The sequence below is a fragment of the Talpa occidentalis genome, unplaced genomic scaffold (assembly GCF_014898055.3).
Source record: "Talpa occidentalis isolate TD23 unplaced genomic scaffold, MPIMG_talOcc4v2.1 talOcc4.9, whole genome shotgun sequence".
Lineage (NCBI taxonomy): Eukaryota > Metazoa > Chordata > Mammalia > Eulipotyphla > Talpidae > Talpa > Talpa occidentalis.
The window spans coordinates 93801602-93817523 of NW_023605305.1; the positions used below are offsets into that span (position 1 = coordinate 93801602).

Consider the following 15922-nt stretch of genomic DNA (forward strand, 5'->3'; position numbering starts at 1 on the left):
TGGAATGACTACACTTTCTAAGTAAACCCAAGTTATTTTACACTATGTCACTGAATCAGTCATCACACTATGTTGAAAAAGCCTATTTACTTATAAAGCAGGTATGATTCCCTAAAACTATAAATTCTATGAGGATTAGGATTAAAACTATCTTACTCAGGGCCTCCCCCGTGGCGCAGCGGTTGAGCGCTGGGTTGCGGGGCTGCCCGCAGCCTCTGTAGCGCTGGTTCTATCCCCAGCTGCTCCCAGGCCACCGGAGGAGGGTCCCACATGGCGCGCAGACCTCTCCTGCCACCCGCTGCTCCCCTCAGCAGTGTACTTCGGTCCTTCTGCCTGCTCTGCTCCCTGCTCTCGCTCTGGTGAATTCTCTCACCCTCCCGCTCTTCTGACTGTGCCCAGTGCTTGTATAAATAAATAAATCTTAAAAAAAAAAAAAAAAACCGTCTTACTCATCACTGTATCTTACCAATTATCATACTACTTGGAACATTCTTGGTATTCAATGAATATGGAAGAAAAGAAAGAAGAACATGGAACACATATGAAAGAAAAGGAAGGAAGAGGGAAGAAAAAATTTGTATTACTAAAAAACTATCTCAAATAAGGTAGTATACCTCCTGTTTCTCAATATTCTCATTTTAACCTCATAATTTAGAATTTATTCCTAAAGAAACACATTCTGCCATTTTCTTGACTCTGTTCTATGACCCAATTAATTATTTTGCCCTGGCTAGGATGATTTACAAGTCTGCAGGTGATTAGCCTATCCACCAGCAGGAATATACTGACAATATATTCAATATCCTGTCAGTATATTCCTTCTTTACTTGGAAAGGAAACTCTTTGAGCTAAATACTCATCTGGGTGCACAAATCAAAATCAACTTCAGACTTTCTAGCCCAGTCCAGCAGTGTCAGGAAAGGGGAAGAGTGTCTAGTTTCAACTGCTGAACTAAGTCAAGTTACATCTCTCTCTCCATTTTCTTCTTCTCGGGCTTAAAAAAAAAAAAACGGTTAATAAAGGTAGGAGCTATATAACTATATCCCAAAAATGGATTTATAGATGGATTATTAAGAATTACAAAACCTTTTCCTTTGGAAACAATATTATGAGTCATGGTCATATTCCCCGGCAAGCCCACAAATAACTCTAAACTATACCATGGTTACATATCTAACTGATCGACAGACAAGAGGAATATCTATATATATTTAATTACAGAACAAGGGACAAATGTTACTAAAACCAACCTTGAGACGTTTAACTGGAGGAAGAGATGAAAAAGCATTTCTGTTTCTTAAATCAGATAAGTATGAAGAAATTGTTGACTCTTTCATTTCTGACTTCTGTGCAACTCCAATTTTACCTATGAAAAGAAATCATAGACTCTTTAGGTTAAACTTTAGATATCGTTAATCTAAAGCCAAATATCTTCAAAACTGGGCCTCCATGGTGGCTCAAGGGGTTAAGGCACAACCTATGAAACTATTCACAGCCACTGCAGCACGAGTTCAATCCTCAGCCAGGGAGCTACCCATATGGCACAGCAGACCTCTCCTGACTCACCTGCTGCTCTCCTCAGCAGTGAATCTCAGTCAATCTGATTGTTCTATTCCCCACTCTGTCTCTGGTGAATCCTCTCACACCTCTGCACCTCTGGCCTGTACCCCAGCTCTTGCATGCATAAATAAATAAATCTTTTTAAAAAACACAAATTTCTTCAAAATTTAAAATCTAATATTTACTTTTTTCATGTTGTCCACAAAACAAACAAAATTATTAGTTATAAGCTTTATAAGTATCATCATACATAGACAATTAGGATGTCATTACGATTCATCAAAGAATAGTACTTTTTAAAACCTGAAATACTTTTAAAACTCACAGCAGTCATGTCCACAAGTATGTTTATTTTTGCAGTGATGGTTGCATTCTCTGTTCCCAGGTTTTTTGCAAGCTGTCATTCCTAAAGTAATATAAGAACAACAAACCTATTTTTTTATGATGCCCATTATTATGAATTTAATATAATTAATATCCAACTCTCTCCTTTCAGACAATACAAAAAGAATATGGCATTCTGCTAGCATCACTGACAGCTGTTACTAAATAGAATACCATACACACTTAATACATGCTAGAAATAAATGCTTTAGGGATATGAGATATTTGTTGTCTGAATTTGTAGAAAAGAGACTGCTTCTAGTTTGACTTCCCTAAGGTATAATATACCCAAACATATAATTAATTTTCTATTTATTTTAAGTAGGATTTTTCTTGATGTTAGCTTTCACTAGTTACATGGGAAAGAGAAAGACATTTGAACTGGTCCTTGAAGGACAAACAGAATTTGAACATGAGAAGGAGACCAGAGGGAAGATTTTCTGGCAAACCACAAATTATATAAATGATATAAATGATATAAATTATATCATATAAATTATATAAATATATTATATATCATATAAATTATATAAATCATATAAATTATATAAATGAAAAATAAACTTATTTTTGCTGAAGCATAGATTTCAAGTGAGCTAGAAATTTTGGAAATAGTGAAGAGCTTTGAAAATCGTCCTAACATTTCGTGGTCCTTTACTCTATATTTTCAGTGCCACTGATGAATCAAAATTTCCAAGGCATGGCTCATCTAGATATGAGGCAACTGGCTAGACACCTTGAGGCCTATGCAGATCAATGTATTGGATACTAAGTAATATAACATTCCTAGCAGCTGGAAGCTGACAGATGAATTATGGTGTTCCCAATGGACATAAACAACTTTGGCAGAAAACTACAGAATATTCAAAGAAGGCTACTATGTGACTACAGTAGAATATAGAGATAAGACTATTTATGTGATTATTTCTGAATCTAGAGACAAGGGCACTCAATAACCACAAAAATAACTAAACATCCCCCTCTTCTGGCTAACACAAATGACTACTATTTCATAACTCCTCCCATCTCCAAGGTAAGATACACCAAAATATCTAATATCCCACTTGCTGAGAGTATGCAATCTAGAATTGACTTTTGTTTTTCTTAAAATCCCTAAGAAGCATCCAGCACAAGTTGAAATCCTTTAAGTTCCCCCTCCCCCCAAGATGACCCACTTCTGCCAATGTTATACTCTCTTCTGCTGCAGCAATTCTCCTCAAATACAGGTGTGTTCCCATTGATCTTTGTATGAAAAATTTGGATGTTATACTTCGCAAGATGTGCCATGCCTCTTGGCTAAGAACTTTTGCCCCAGTTCATGCTGTCATCAATTTTAGTTACCTGGTTTCCTTGAATCCAGCCCTACCATGCCACAATTTATTCTAAACACTGTAGCTTAATTCATTAATTCTTCAAAGTTTAATGTTGATCACATCATTTGTGCACTTAGAAATGTTATTTCCTACTGCCAACAAAATTAATTCCATATTTAAGATCCTCCACAATGTAATTCTAACCTCCCTTCCTAGCATCCATATTAACCTTCTATGCATTAAAACATGTTTGTTAATATTCAAAGCTTTTCTATAATTGTACCTTTGATATTATTTCTTGTCTTAGATAGAAGTCTCACTTTTTTGCTTATCAGAAGCTATCAACTTTCAAGGTTGACTCAAATAGCACCTCTTTATGGAGTTCTATCTTGATCACCCCATCTAGAAGTGATTTCTTTCTTCTTAGAGCACTTAGGAGTTTCCTTTGTCCCTCTAGCTTTCTGAATGCTGCCTTATATTTAATGTATTTACATAAAAACACAGTGGTGAAATACAGGGCACCCTAAACTAATATAAGAAAACACAAGTTCAGGACTCCCTGGTGGCTTAGGGGTTAAGTCTCTGCACTATCATCTCTATGGCCTGAGTAGATCCCTGCCAGGGAGCTAACCCACATATAGTGCAGCAGACCTCTCCTGTCTCGCCCGCTGCTCCTCTCAGCAGTATATTTCAGTACACCCACCTGTTCTGCTTCCCACTCTGTCTCTGGTGAATTCTATCACCCCTGTACCTCTGGCCTATACCCCAATTATCTATGCAAAAATGAAAATAAATAAAAAGAAAAGGAAAACACAAGTTCAAATATGGGCTCTTAATCTGTGAAAAAAAGGTTAAAAATAGTATCTGTTCTGTTTACCTCATCAAGATGAAAAGATAAAATGAAATTAAGTAGGTGAAAACATTTTAAAATTAAGTGATAACTAATACATTAGCATATGTGTCATCTGTATTACATTAATTAGCTATTAACCATGTAATAGTCATATAATTAGTACAGTTTTGAGTGCTATGAAGGAGAGGGGAACAGTACTATATAAAAGCATTGGTAGGGAACTACCTTGGTCAGGAATGTCTTGGAAGGCTTCCCTAAAGAAGTGATGATTGGTCTGAGGACTGAAGAATAAGTGGAAGTTAACAAGGCAAAGAAGTAGGAGTAACAGTGCTTGAGGGAGTGACAATAGCATATGCAAAACCTCTATACAGGACAAGGGAAAGCATGACACATTGGAGAAATGGTAAGGCCAGTGTAGGTGATACACAGCAAGTAAGAGAGTGCACATGATGAGAAAGTAGAGGGAGAAAGATCTATGTTTGCAGGGAAAAGCTCCATCATTAGAACCTGGCAATTGCATGCTTTCACACAGGCCACATAGGCAAAGCCCAACTATTTACAGAATGCCCTGATTTTTCTTGGGACATGTTAAGGCTGTTAAAGGCCATTTCTTACCTGTCTCAGCTTCAAGGGGCTCCCTATCTTCATGAGGTTGCTATAAGGCAATTTCTGATCTGCCTCTCTGGCTACAGTAAGACATAGGACATTTCCCCTCATCCCTTACAGGTGCGGCTGCTGGCTACAAAACCAACTAGCTGCCACTTAGACTTCTCAAAAACAAAACAACCTATATTCATATCATCTAGCCCCTGCAGTTGAGTGTCATCCTGTAGGATTAGGGATGCAAGCAGCTGATACCATGCTGACCTTGTTCTGTTGCATGGATAATAATAAACTGTCTAAATGCATTTGGGTCTCTTGTATCTTTATCAGCCAATTTTATGGAGATGAGAAGCTGCAGTTCCACTGCTGCTTCAGGACAGACTGACTGAGTGACAGTATGGGAACTTGTAAGAGATGTTCATGATTTGACTTTTTTAAATCTAAGAGCAATGAGGAACCACTCAACTGTTTTAACCAAAACAAGGTTCATAATCAAAATTGCATTTTGAGGGCCTGCCTAGTGGCACAAGGGGTTAAGATGCAACTTATGAAGCATTCCGCAGCCACTGCAGCATGAGTTCAATCCCTGGCCAGGGAGCTACCCACATGGGACAGCAGACCTCTCCTGACTTGCTCACTGCTCCCCTCAGTAGTGTATTTCAGTCAATCTGCCTGTTCTGTTCCCCACTCTGTCTCTGGTGGATCCTTCCACCCCCTACACCTCTGGCCTGTACCCCAGTTCTTGTAAGCATAAATAAATCTTTAAAAAAAATTGCATTTTGAAAAAATCAATCTATAAAGTGTAACCCTTTCTACCACTACATTCTCAATGTGGAGAATGGATTTGAGGGAGGACAGGTGCAAGAAAAACTATCAAAAGGCTGCTTCAGGAGTCTGGGCAAGAAAGCGATGGTAACTCAGTGCAGACTGGTGGTAGTAGTAAAGTCACAGAGAATGGATTCATTTGACAAATACAGAAAGAAGGTAAAAATATTTTAAAATCAGAATCAACCACTGTGCTTTTCTTTCCTGAGAAGCATATGATTTTCCCAGAAGTTTTACTACTTTCCTTTTAGTCTAGCAATATCTACCTTAAATTTCTTTAAATACTTTTAACATTTCAAAAATGAAGACAATATATTGAAATGCCTTATCTACTTATTTCTCTCACAGATACCTCCTTCAGTGAGCCTCCCATTCTCCTAATAATACAAGGAAACCTGTTCTATACTTGTCATCTTTGAACATACTTTCATTTGCCTCCTGGACTAAACCCACTATTCCTGGATTCTTTACTTTTCTTTTTTGGTTAAATGCTTTGTTTTTATTTGTTTATCCTTAAACAAGTGCCTGCCAAACTTTTTGTATCCTTGACCCTTTTAAGATACCTTTATTATACTTTGCCATTTAATTAACAGTTTGGTTGGATATAGAATACAGGGTTCAAAATCACTTCCTCTCTGGATTTTAAGTCTATTGCCTATTAGGACCCAGTTTTTTTAGTTAAAATAAAAAAACAATGCAACTTCAATTTTTGTTCCTTGGAAGCATTTATGATTTTCTCCTTATCCATGATGTTCTGTAATGTTGCAATTATGCCTCCTTTGTAGATGTTCTTTCATTCATACTACCTAGCACTAAGTAAGATTTTTTGATGTACTGATTTAGGACTCATTTTAGGCCTAGAAAACTTTTTTAAATTATATTTGCTGGTTAGTTTTCTGTTTCTATAACAGCATTAGTCAGCTATCAGACTCCTAGATTACCCCCTTTGTCTCTTATATTTATATTCCTTTCTTCTTGTTCTCTTGTTTCACATAGCATGTAATGACTTTATCTTCTTATCCTCCAGCAAATTAGCTTTTCCACAGTGCTCGCTTAGTTCTGTAATTATTCTGTATTTCATGGTATCCTATCCTGTTTAATGATTACAATTTAATATTTACTTTATCTACGGTTGCGAATTATTTCATATTAAATTTTATTCCATTCCTGAATTATCCTGTTGTTCTTCCATTCATTTTCTGTTTCGTTATTTGGGGCTTTCTTTTATGTTTAAGATTTTCCTCAAATATCTGTTCACTCTTGGCTGTTAGTCTTTAATAAGACAGTCCATTTATGGCTCCATTTCACAGGAGAGAAAATTAATCCATACAGAGGTTAAATAACAGGTTCAAGACCATAAAGTTAAGTATAAATTTGAGATTTTAACTCAGGCAGTCGAATTTTGGAGGCTGCTTTTCAACTACCTTGTATCTCTAGTTACTACTGAGTTACTACCTCAGTTCTCCCCCAAATAATTCATGTAATTAATTTAGGTTAGGAATGGTCTGATTTGGGGTGGGAAGATTAGGAGGAAATGCCTTGCAGATAGTTGTTTGACAAAAAATAAGGAAACTGCTTTGTTCTTTAATACAAGTACTTCTAATAGATGTATATCTAGATATAACCACAAGATGGTGCACAACGACTACACACATTTGTTACCAATGGTGAAAACTAATTAGGATTAGATTCTAATTGCAGAAATTCTGGCGACTCCCCAGAAATATCAAGGCAAAGTTGGCAAGTTTTGTCAGTTATGAGAAGTGTATACAAGTTTATTTATTATAGTATCATATGGACATTACTTAAGTAATAAAATATTTTTACTGTATCTCTGTTAGAAATGATACTTAGAAAATGAGTATTTTATTTTTATTTACCTCCCACTCCCTATATTTTAAGATTTGTCTGAATGTGTCTTATAAAAAAACAAGTTTTCAGAGATTTATCATTGAAAAAATGGAGTAGCTGGAGAAAACTGACCAAAGCAAAATTTTTAGGTAAGCTTTAAAGTTAACAGATTTTATATTCCATCACCATTAAAATCTGAAATGCATATTTTCATAGTTCTGTTATATTATACTAATCTGCATGCTTTTAAAGTTCCTGGTTCAAAGCATTTAATGGAAAATAAATGTTTTAATCATGCCAACTAGAAATTTAAAGAAAATATTTAAAATTATTTAACAGAGTCAATAATGGCTGTTGGGCCAGGAGTCACTTTTTCAAAAGCCAGGGAAAAAAAAAAGAACAGGCATCTTGACACACTTAACCTCAAACTGAATTACAAGCTCAAATAACTTGGTGCTACGCTACTAGAGATAACACTGCTAAAAGACTATTACTTTACTTTTGCAGTTCTTGATTTATACTAATCAGAGATCTATATACTTTATGATTTTACTTTTTAAAGGTACTTTATGATTTTACTTTTTAAATGACAATGTCTCCTTTAAATGTTTTTGTCAAATATTATATTATCTTTTTGCTATTTATCAAGAGTAGAATCACACTGATGTTGCACTTTAACGCACGTATACACCCAAGAGTATGGAGAAAAGCATAATGATTTTTAACTAGTATTTGAATATATACACATTTCCAAAGTGTTCAGGCACTGGTTTTATGATTATGTATGCCTAGTGAGATACATTATAAGAACAAAAATATTCACAAGCAATCTTAAAACTATTTTTAAAAATCATAAGAAGAGCTGCAGTTTGGTGGTGTTATTCTGTGACTAATTGTTCTATGTATCATTGAAATAAGGAAAATTAGTGACATTCTATTATTTTAGGGACCACTGAGAACTAAATCTCTCAACATGGTAAAAAGCAGATACAGATAACTGAGTTTAAAGATAAATCCTGTAGCCATGAATTTGATTTGGACATTTAAGTATTAATTAATTATGCATTTTTATTTTTTTTTTTTTTTAAATATTGAATTTTATTTTTATATTCCCCCATACAATTGCAAACGCCCCATTCTGACCCCAATCCTTTCCTCCCGCCCCCCAGCCCCCAAAAAGTGTCTCTGGTTCATAGTTTTTTGTTGATTTTGATTTTCACTGTCTTATATTCATTTTCCTGGTCCCTTATTTAAGTTTTCTAGATTCCTGCTATGAGTGAGACCATCCGGTATTTTTCTTTTTCTTTTTGGCTTATTTCGCTGAGCATGATCCCTTCCAGTGCCATCCATGTTGCTGCAAATTGCATGTGTTTATCTTTTTTGAATGCTGAGTAATATTCCATGGTATATATGTACCACATCTTCTTGATCCAGTCATCTATTTTTGGGCATTTGGGCTGTTTCCAAAGCTTAGCTATTGTAAACAGTGCTGCTATAAACATAGGAGTGCAGGTGCTCTTTGGAATTGATGTTTCTGTGTCCTTTGGGTAAATACCTAGGAGTGGAATTGCTGGATCATATGGAAGCTCTATGTTTAGTAGGTCCAGAAATCTCCACACAGCTCTCCATAGTGGTTGGACCAGTTTGCACTCCCACCAACAGTGCACAAGAGTTCCTTTTTCTCCACATCCTCGCCAACATTTGTTGTTGCTAGTTTTTTTAATATGTGCCATTCTCACTGGTGTGAGATGGTATCTCATGGTAGTTTTGATTTGCATTTCCCTGATTACAAGTGATGTTGAACATTTTTTCATATGTCTGTTGGCCATTTGCATTTCCTCTTCAGAGAAGTTTCTTTTTAGCTCTTCTGCCCATTTTTTGACTGGATTATTTTCTTTGTTGTTGCTGAGTCTCATCAGCTCTTTGCAGATTTTTGTGATCAGTCCTTTATCATTAGTGTTGGGTGCAAAAATGTTCTCCCAGTTGGTGGGGTTTCTCTTTGTTTTTGTTATTGTCTCTTTTGCTGTGCAGAAGCTCTTTAATTTGATGTAGTCCCAGCTGTTTATCTTTCTCTTCACTATCACTGCTTTGGGTGATGTGTCTGTAAAGATGTCTTTGATGTGCAAATCCCGTAGTGTTTCGCCTATATTTCCTTCTATGTATTTTATGGTTTCAGGTCTTATGTCTAGTTCTTTAATCCATTTTGAGTTGATTTTTGTGTATGGTGTGAGGTAGTGGTCAAGCTTCATTCTTTTGCATGTAGCGACCCAGTTTTCCCAGCACCATTTATTGAACAAACTTTCTTTGCTCCAATGCATAGTCTTTGCTCCTTTGTCAAAGATTAGTTGACCATAAATCTGTGGGTTTATTTCTGGATTTTCTATTCGATTCCATTGGTCTGTATGTCTGTTCTTGTTCCAATACCATGCAGTTTTGATGATTATGGCTTTGTAGTATAGTTTGAAGTCTGGGAGTGTGATGCCTCCATTTCCTTCTTTTTTTTTCAGTAGAGCTTTGGCTATTCGGGGTTTTTGGTGATTCCATATGAATTTCATCAATAATTGTTCTATTTCTTTGAAGAATGCCATTGAGATTTTGATTGGAATAGCATTGAATCTGTATATTGCTTTTGGTAGGATGGCCATTTTAATAATGTTTATTCTTCCAATCCATGAGCAGGGGATGTCTTTCCATTTCTTTGTGTCTTCTTCTATTTCTTTTAACAGTGTTTTATAGTTTTCTTTGTATAGGTCCTTTACCTCTTTTGTTAGATTTATTCCCAAATATTTGATTTTTTTTGTTTCGATAATAAAAGGGTGGTTTTTTTGATTTCTTCTTCTTCAGATTTATTGTTTGTGTATAGGAAGGCTACTGACTTTTGAGTGTTGATTTTGTATCCTGCCACTTTACTGAATTGATTGATGAGTTGAATTAGTTTTTCTGTGGAGATTTTGGGGTTCTCTATGTATATTATCATATCATCTGCAAATAGTGATAGTTTGACTTCTTCTTTTCCTATTTGGATTCCTTGGATGTCTTTCTCTTGTCTTATTGCTCTGGCTAGGACTTCCAGTATTATATTGAAAAGCAGTGGTGAGAGTGGACATCCTTGTCTTGTTCCAGATCTTAATGGAATTGCTTTCAGCTTTTCACCATTGAGAATGATACTGGCTGTTGGCTTGTCATAGATGGCCTTTATGATGTTGAGGTATGTTCCTTGTATCCCAAGAATTTCAAGGGCTTTTATCATGAATGGGTGTTGCACTTTGTCGAAAGCTTTCTCAGCATCTATTGATATTATCATATGGTTTTTATATTTCTTTTTGTTGATGTGTTGGATAACGTTGATTGATTTTCGGATGTTAAACCATCCTTGTGCCCCTGGAATGAATCCAACTTGGTCGTGGTGAATTATCTTATGGATACATTGTTGGATTCTGATAGCTAAAATTTTATTGAGGATTTTTGCATCAGTGTTCATTAGGGAGATTGGCCTATAGTTTTCCTTTTTTGTGTTGTCCTTATTCGGTTTTGGTATTAGTGTAATATTGGCTTCATAGAACGTGTTTGGTATTGTCCCTTCCTTCTCAATTTTTTGGAAGAGTTTGTGAAGGATAGGCACTAATTCGTCTCTGAATGTTTGGTAGAATTCATTTGTAAATCCATCAGGTCCTGGGCTTTTGTTTTTGGGGAGGTTTTTAATTACCATTTCAATTTCGCTGCTTGTAATTGGTCTGTTTAGGTGTTCTATTTCTTCTTTATCTAGCTTTGGGTGATTGTAGAGTTGTAGGAATTTGTCCATCTCCTCTAGATTGTTGAACTTGTTTCCATATAACTGTTCATAGTAGTTACTGATTATTCTTTTGATTTCTGCTGTGTCCGTTGTGATTTCTCCTCTTTCATTTATGATTCTGTGTATTTGTGCTTTCTCCCTTTTTTCCTTTGTGAGCCTGGCTAGGGGTTTGTCTATTTTATTTATTTTTTCAAAGAACCAGCTCTTGGTTTCATTGATCTTTTGGATTGTTTTTTTAGTTTCAATTTCATTTATTTCTGCTTTGGTTTTTATTATTTCTTTTCTTCTACTGGTTCTGGGGTTTTTTTGTTGTTCTTTTTCTAGATCTTTGAGCTTCGAGATTAGGTTGTTTCTTTGAGTTCTTTCTTGTTTTTTGATGTGAGCTTCTATTGCTATATATTTTCCTCTTATTACTGCTTTTGCTGCATCCCATACATTTAGGATATTGGTGTCCTCCTTGTCATTCAATTCAAAGAATTTTTTAATTTCTTCTTTGATCTCCTCGTTAGTCCAGTGGTCTTCCAGTAATGTGGCTTTTAATCTCCATGAGGTAGGATAGTTCCTTGCCTTCTTTTTATGATTTATTTCTAGTTTGATGCCTTCGTGGTCAGAAAAGATGGTTGGTATGATTTCAATCTTGGTGTATCTGTTGATGTTTGTCTTGTGCCCCAGTATGTGATCGATCCTGGAGAATGATCCGTGTGCGCTTGAGAAAAATGTGTACTCCGTTTTTTTTGGGTTTAGTGTTCTATAGATGTCTGTTAAGCCCAAATGCTCTAGGTCCTTATTTAGAGCTTTAGTTTCTTTACTTATTTTTTGTCTTGTTGATCTATCCATTGTTGATAGTGGTGTGTTGAAGTCTCCCACTACATATGTGTTTTCTCTGATGTCTGTTTTCAGAGAGGACAACAGTTGTCTGATATATTTTGGTGCTCTTTCGTTTGGTGAGTATATGTTAATGAGTGTTATTTCTTCTTGAAGTATTGTCCCCTTAATCATAATGTAGTGACCATTGGGGTCTCTTTTTATTTTTTTGAGTTTGAAGTCTGTTTTATCTGATATAAGTATAGCTGTTCCTGCTTTCTTTTTTGGCCCATTTGCTTGTAGGATTGTTTTCCATCCTTTGACTTTGAGCCTATTTTTATCTTTTGTAGCTAAATGTGTTTCCTGGAGACAGCAAAAGGTTGGGTTTTGTTTCTTAATCCAGGCTGCAACTCTGTGTCTTTTTATTGAAGAGTTTAGTCCATTTACATTTAGAGTTAATATTGATATGTTAGCATCTGTATTTGCCATTATGTTTGTCTTTCCTTTGATTTTATTTATTTATTCTTTTAATAACTTTTTTTTTTTTTTTGGTCTTCTTTCGTTGTTATTCGTCCCTCTGAGGTTCTGGCTTTAGGATTCCTTGTAGTATTTTTTGGAGTGGGGGTTTAGTCGCAATGAAATTCCGGAGTTTCTCTTTGTCTGGGAAGGTCCATATTCTTTCTTCATGGAGGAAAGAGAGCTTTGCGGGATAGAGTATTCTTGGTTGGCATCTGTTTTCTTGGAGTCTGTTGACTATGTCCCTCCACTCTCTCCTTGCCCGTAGTGTTTCTTCAGAGAAGTCTGATGTCAGCCTGATTGGTTTTCCTTTGAATGTTATCTGTTTCTTCCCTCTTGTCAGCTTCATTATTTTTTCCTTGTCCTGGATTCTTGGGAGCTTTACTATTATGTGTCTTGCTGTGTTTTTCCTTTCGTCGTGGAAGTTTGGTGTTCTTCTTGCTTCTTGTATATCAATTTTCAGCTCCTTCTTCTCATTTGGGAAGTTCTCTTCAATTATATCCATAAATATTTTCTCTGTTCCTACATCTCTCTCCTCTCCTTCTGGAATTCCTATAACTCTTATATTTCCTTTCCTCATGGAGTCAGATAGTTCCCGAAGTCTTTCTTCATTCTTTTTCCTTCGTACTTCTCTTTCCTTTTCTGTTTTGGGTCTTTTTATTTCTGTGTCTTCAAGATTACTTATTCGTTCTTCCATTTCATCTATTCTGCTTTCATTGCTTTTCCCAGAGTTCTTTAGTTCCTCCATTAATTCTTTGATCTCCTGCATTTCTCTTACTTCCCTCTTTAGGGACTCAATTTCCTTCTTCTGATCTATCACTTTTTTAATCATGGCAATTTTAAATTCTCTTTCTGGAAGGCTCAGAAGTTCTTCCAAGTTGCTGTCGTTGCAATCTGGGGAGTGGTTTTCTTTTTGTGGTGTGCTTCTTTCCTGAGGAGTTTTTAGGTTGCGTGTGGTTCTTCTACTCCCTACTGTCTGTTTTCTAATTTGTCGTATGCGTTGGGACACTGTGTTGCTCGGACTGACTGACATCTTGGGTGAACTTCTCCGCTCCCCTCTGGCTCTTCCAGGAGCCATCTCTGTCTTCTGGGGGAGCTTTCTGCTGGTTTTAGGCAGTTTTTACTGAAGAAATATCCCTGTTCTCAAATGGCGAAGCGGGATGCAGTCCCTGCGCCTCCGGTTTCAGGCACACTCTTCTGCGCACCCGGTCTGCCCCGGACGTGGGTGCCTGCTCCCTCTGTGGGCTCAGACTGCTGGTCGGAAGGGGCCTGGCGTGGAATAACTTCCCGGCTGGCCACTGGGTCCTCCAGAAACCTGCCCTTTTCAAGCAGTCTTAAGAAATGTCCTGTTTTATAGGGTGTTAGTGACTTTTTTTTTTCCTGGTCGCTAGGTGGCGCCAGAGATCTCTCCTATTGTCCTTGGGGGGCTGTTTTTCGCCTCCCCCCACCCCGTGGGACAGAGAACAGAGCGGGAATGGTAGGGTACACCTCAACAGCTTTGGGGTGCTGTGTCTGCCTTGTGCCCCACCGTCGTGGAGAAACCACGCCCCGAATTTTCGTGCCCCGGGTCTCAGTTCAAAGCCCTCAGTTCCAGGACGCGGGCTGTAGCCCAGTTCAGTGGCGCGGGAATGGCGCCTTTTGCACCGCTCCCGTACCTGGGCGCCTGGTTCCTGCTCACTCAGGGAGGGACCTTCACCTCAGTGAGGACCTCCGTGCATCTCCCCGCAAGCCTAGGTCGTCTCCCCGCAAGCCTAGGTCGCAGGCGCGGGGACCTGGGCAGCCGCGATCCAGGTCTGCACTTGCTTTTCAAGCGCCGAGCGAGCCGCTTTCCCGCGCCAGCTTACCGGCAGCCCGGGCTGTGTGCGCGTCTCCCGGGGTCTTTGTTCTTCTCTAATGGCGCCCGGAGCCGTTCGCTCGCTGGCGCGGCGAATCCTGCAGGGTTCGCCTCAGCTCCCGTTCACGGGGTGTGGTGGCTGCAATAGTTCCTTTCCACTCACAGTCCCGCTTGCTGCGTCGTTTGTTCTTGTGGGCCGTTTTGGTTTGTTGTTTCCTCCTCTCTGCCTCTCTCCTCTCTGTTGTTTCCTCCCCCGGTGGGCGGGGGAGGGGAGCAGGGTTCTGCGCTTCCCTCCCTTCTAGTCCTCTTTTATGGCCAGTTTCTTCTTCGGGCAGTTCGCTGGCGTCACCCGTTTATCTTCCGTGTCCCAGTTCTCACTGGGACCTGCCGCTTTTCCTCCCTATTCACTTTTTTTAATGGGAGATCTTACTCGCAGCGTCTCCTCGCTGCCATGTTGCCGCATTTTATTTTTTAAAACAAGAAATCATGTATCTTCTAATTCTATAAGAAAAATTCTAATATATATATATATATATATATATACACACACACACACACAATTACTTAATATTAATGTGCTCCTCCAGCAAACAGATTGTAATCTTAGAAAACTATTTATGTTTAAAAGAAACCAAGGAATCTTGAAGGAAGGACTTATTACACCTGGGCTAAAAACATACAAGGTAAGCCTAGACTATCATATTATCTCACACTGCAAGGAACTGTCAAAACTACTAAGACATATCAAAAGGATTCCAGAACCAATTTGATATATCTAGATGGTATGAAGATGAAGTATCAATAAAATTTATGAGATATCAATAAAAAATTTATGAGTATCAATAAAATTTATGAGATAATTTGGATATTGACTAAATGTTGGATGATTTAGTTATTAGTTATTGGTTTTATGTAATATAGTTATGCTTTTTCTTAAGTGCTTACCATTTACATATATTTAGTGAAACATTTACAGAGGAAATAATATGACATCTGATTTTCAGAAAAGCATAGGTGAAACTCTATTAACCATGAATGGATAATTGCTTAAGGCAAGTGATGGGTACATAAGGGTTCATCATACTTGTTTCTACTTTTTTGTATGCTTCCAAATTCCTATAATAAAACAATTTTTTAAGTTTGTTGTCACCTGATTTGTCACATCAAATCTGCATGTATATTACTTACTCTCCCACTGACAATGACCATAAAAATAGAATGAGTATGATAAAACAAAAATGAACATCGACAAGCTAATCAAATAATTTGGTTTCCAAGTAATACCCCAAATATTTACTATGAGAGAATTAATGCAATTATTATAAAAACTAAATATCTAATTCCAGATTATATACAATCTGAGTGAAGCGGTACGATAACAGTGATCCTAGACAGATCTTTAGTTTAATGCAAAATAGGAATAAATATAGCTATTTACCTTTATTGGAGCCTGCTGTATTAAACCTATCTGAATCTTTAGAGCAGGAAATCACTGCTGCTGCTTTTTTTTGCACAATTATTTGATTTCCAAACCTTTTGGGTCCTAAGTAATAAACTGTAAATTTTTGCTGAATATCAAGTCCAAC

The 15922-nt window shown here is 37.2% G+C and overlaps 1 protein-coding gene across 5 annotated transcripts in view; it reads right to left on the bottom strand.

The window, feature by feature from the left end:
• Positions 1 to 15922, bottom strand: part of HFM1 (helicase for meiosis 1) — a 71270-nt gene that overhangs the window by 14649 nt on the left and 40699 nt on the right. For all 5 annotated transcript variants that reach the window (XM_054691718.1, XM_054691721.1, XM_054691720.1 and 2 more), the window contains 3 exons: positions 15775 to 15921; positions 1886 to 1966; positions 1251 to 1366 (listed from right to left, as the gene is read on the bottom strand). In XM_054691718.1, the coding sequence (XP_054547693.1) occupies positions 1251 to 1366; positions 1886 to 1966; positions 15775 to 15921 (344 nt within the window). The remainder of the gene's footprint in view (positions 1 to 1250; positions 1367 to 1885; positions 1967 to 15774; position 15922) is intronic.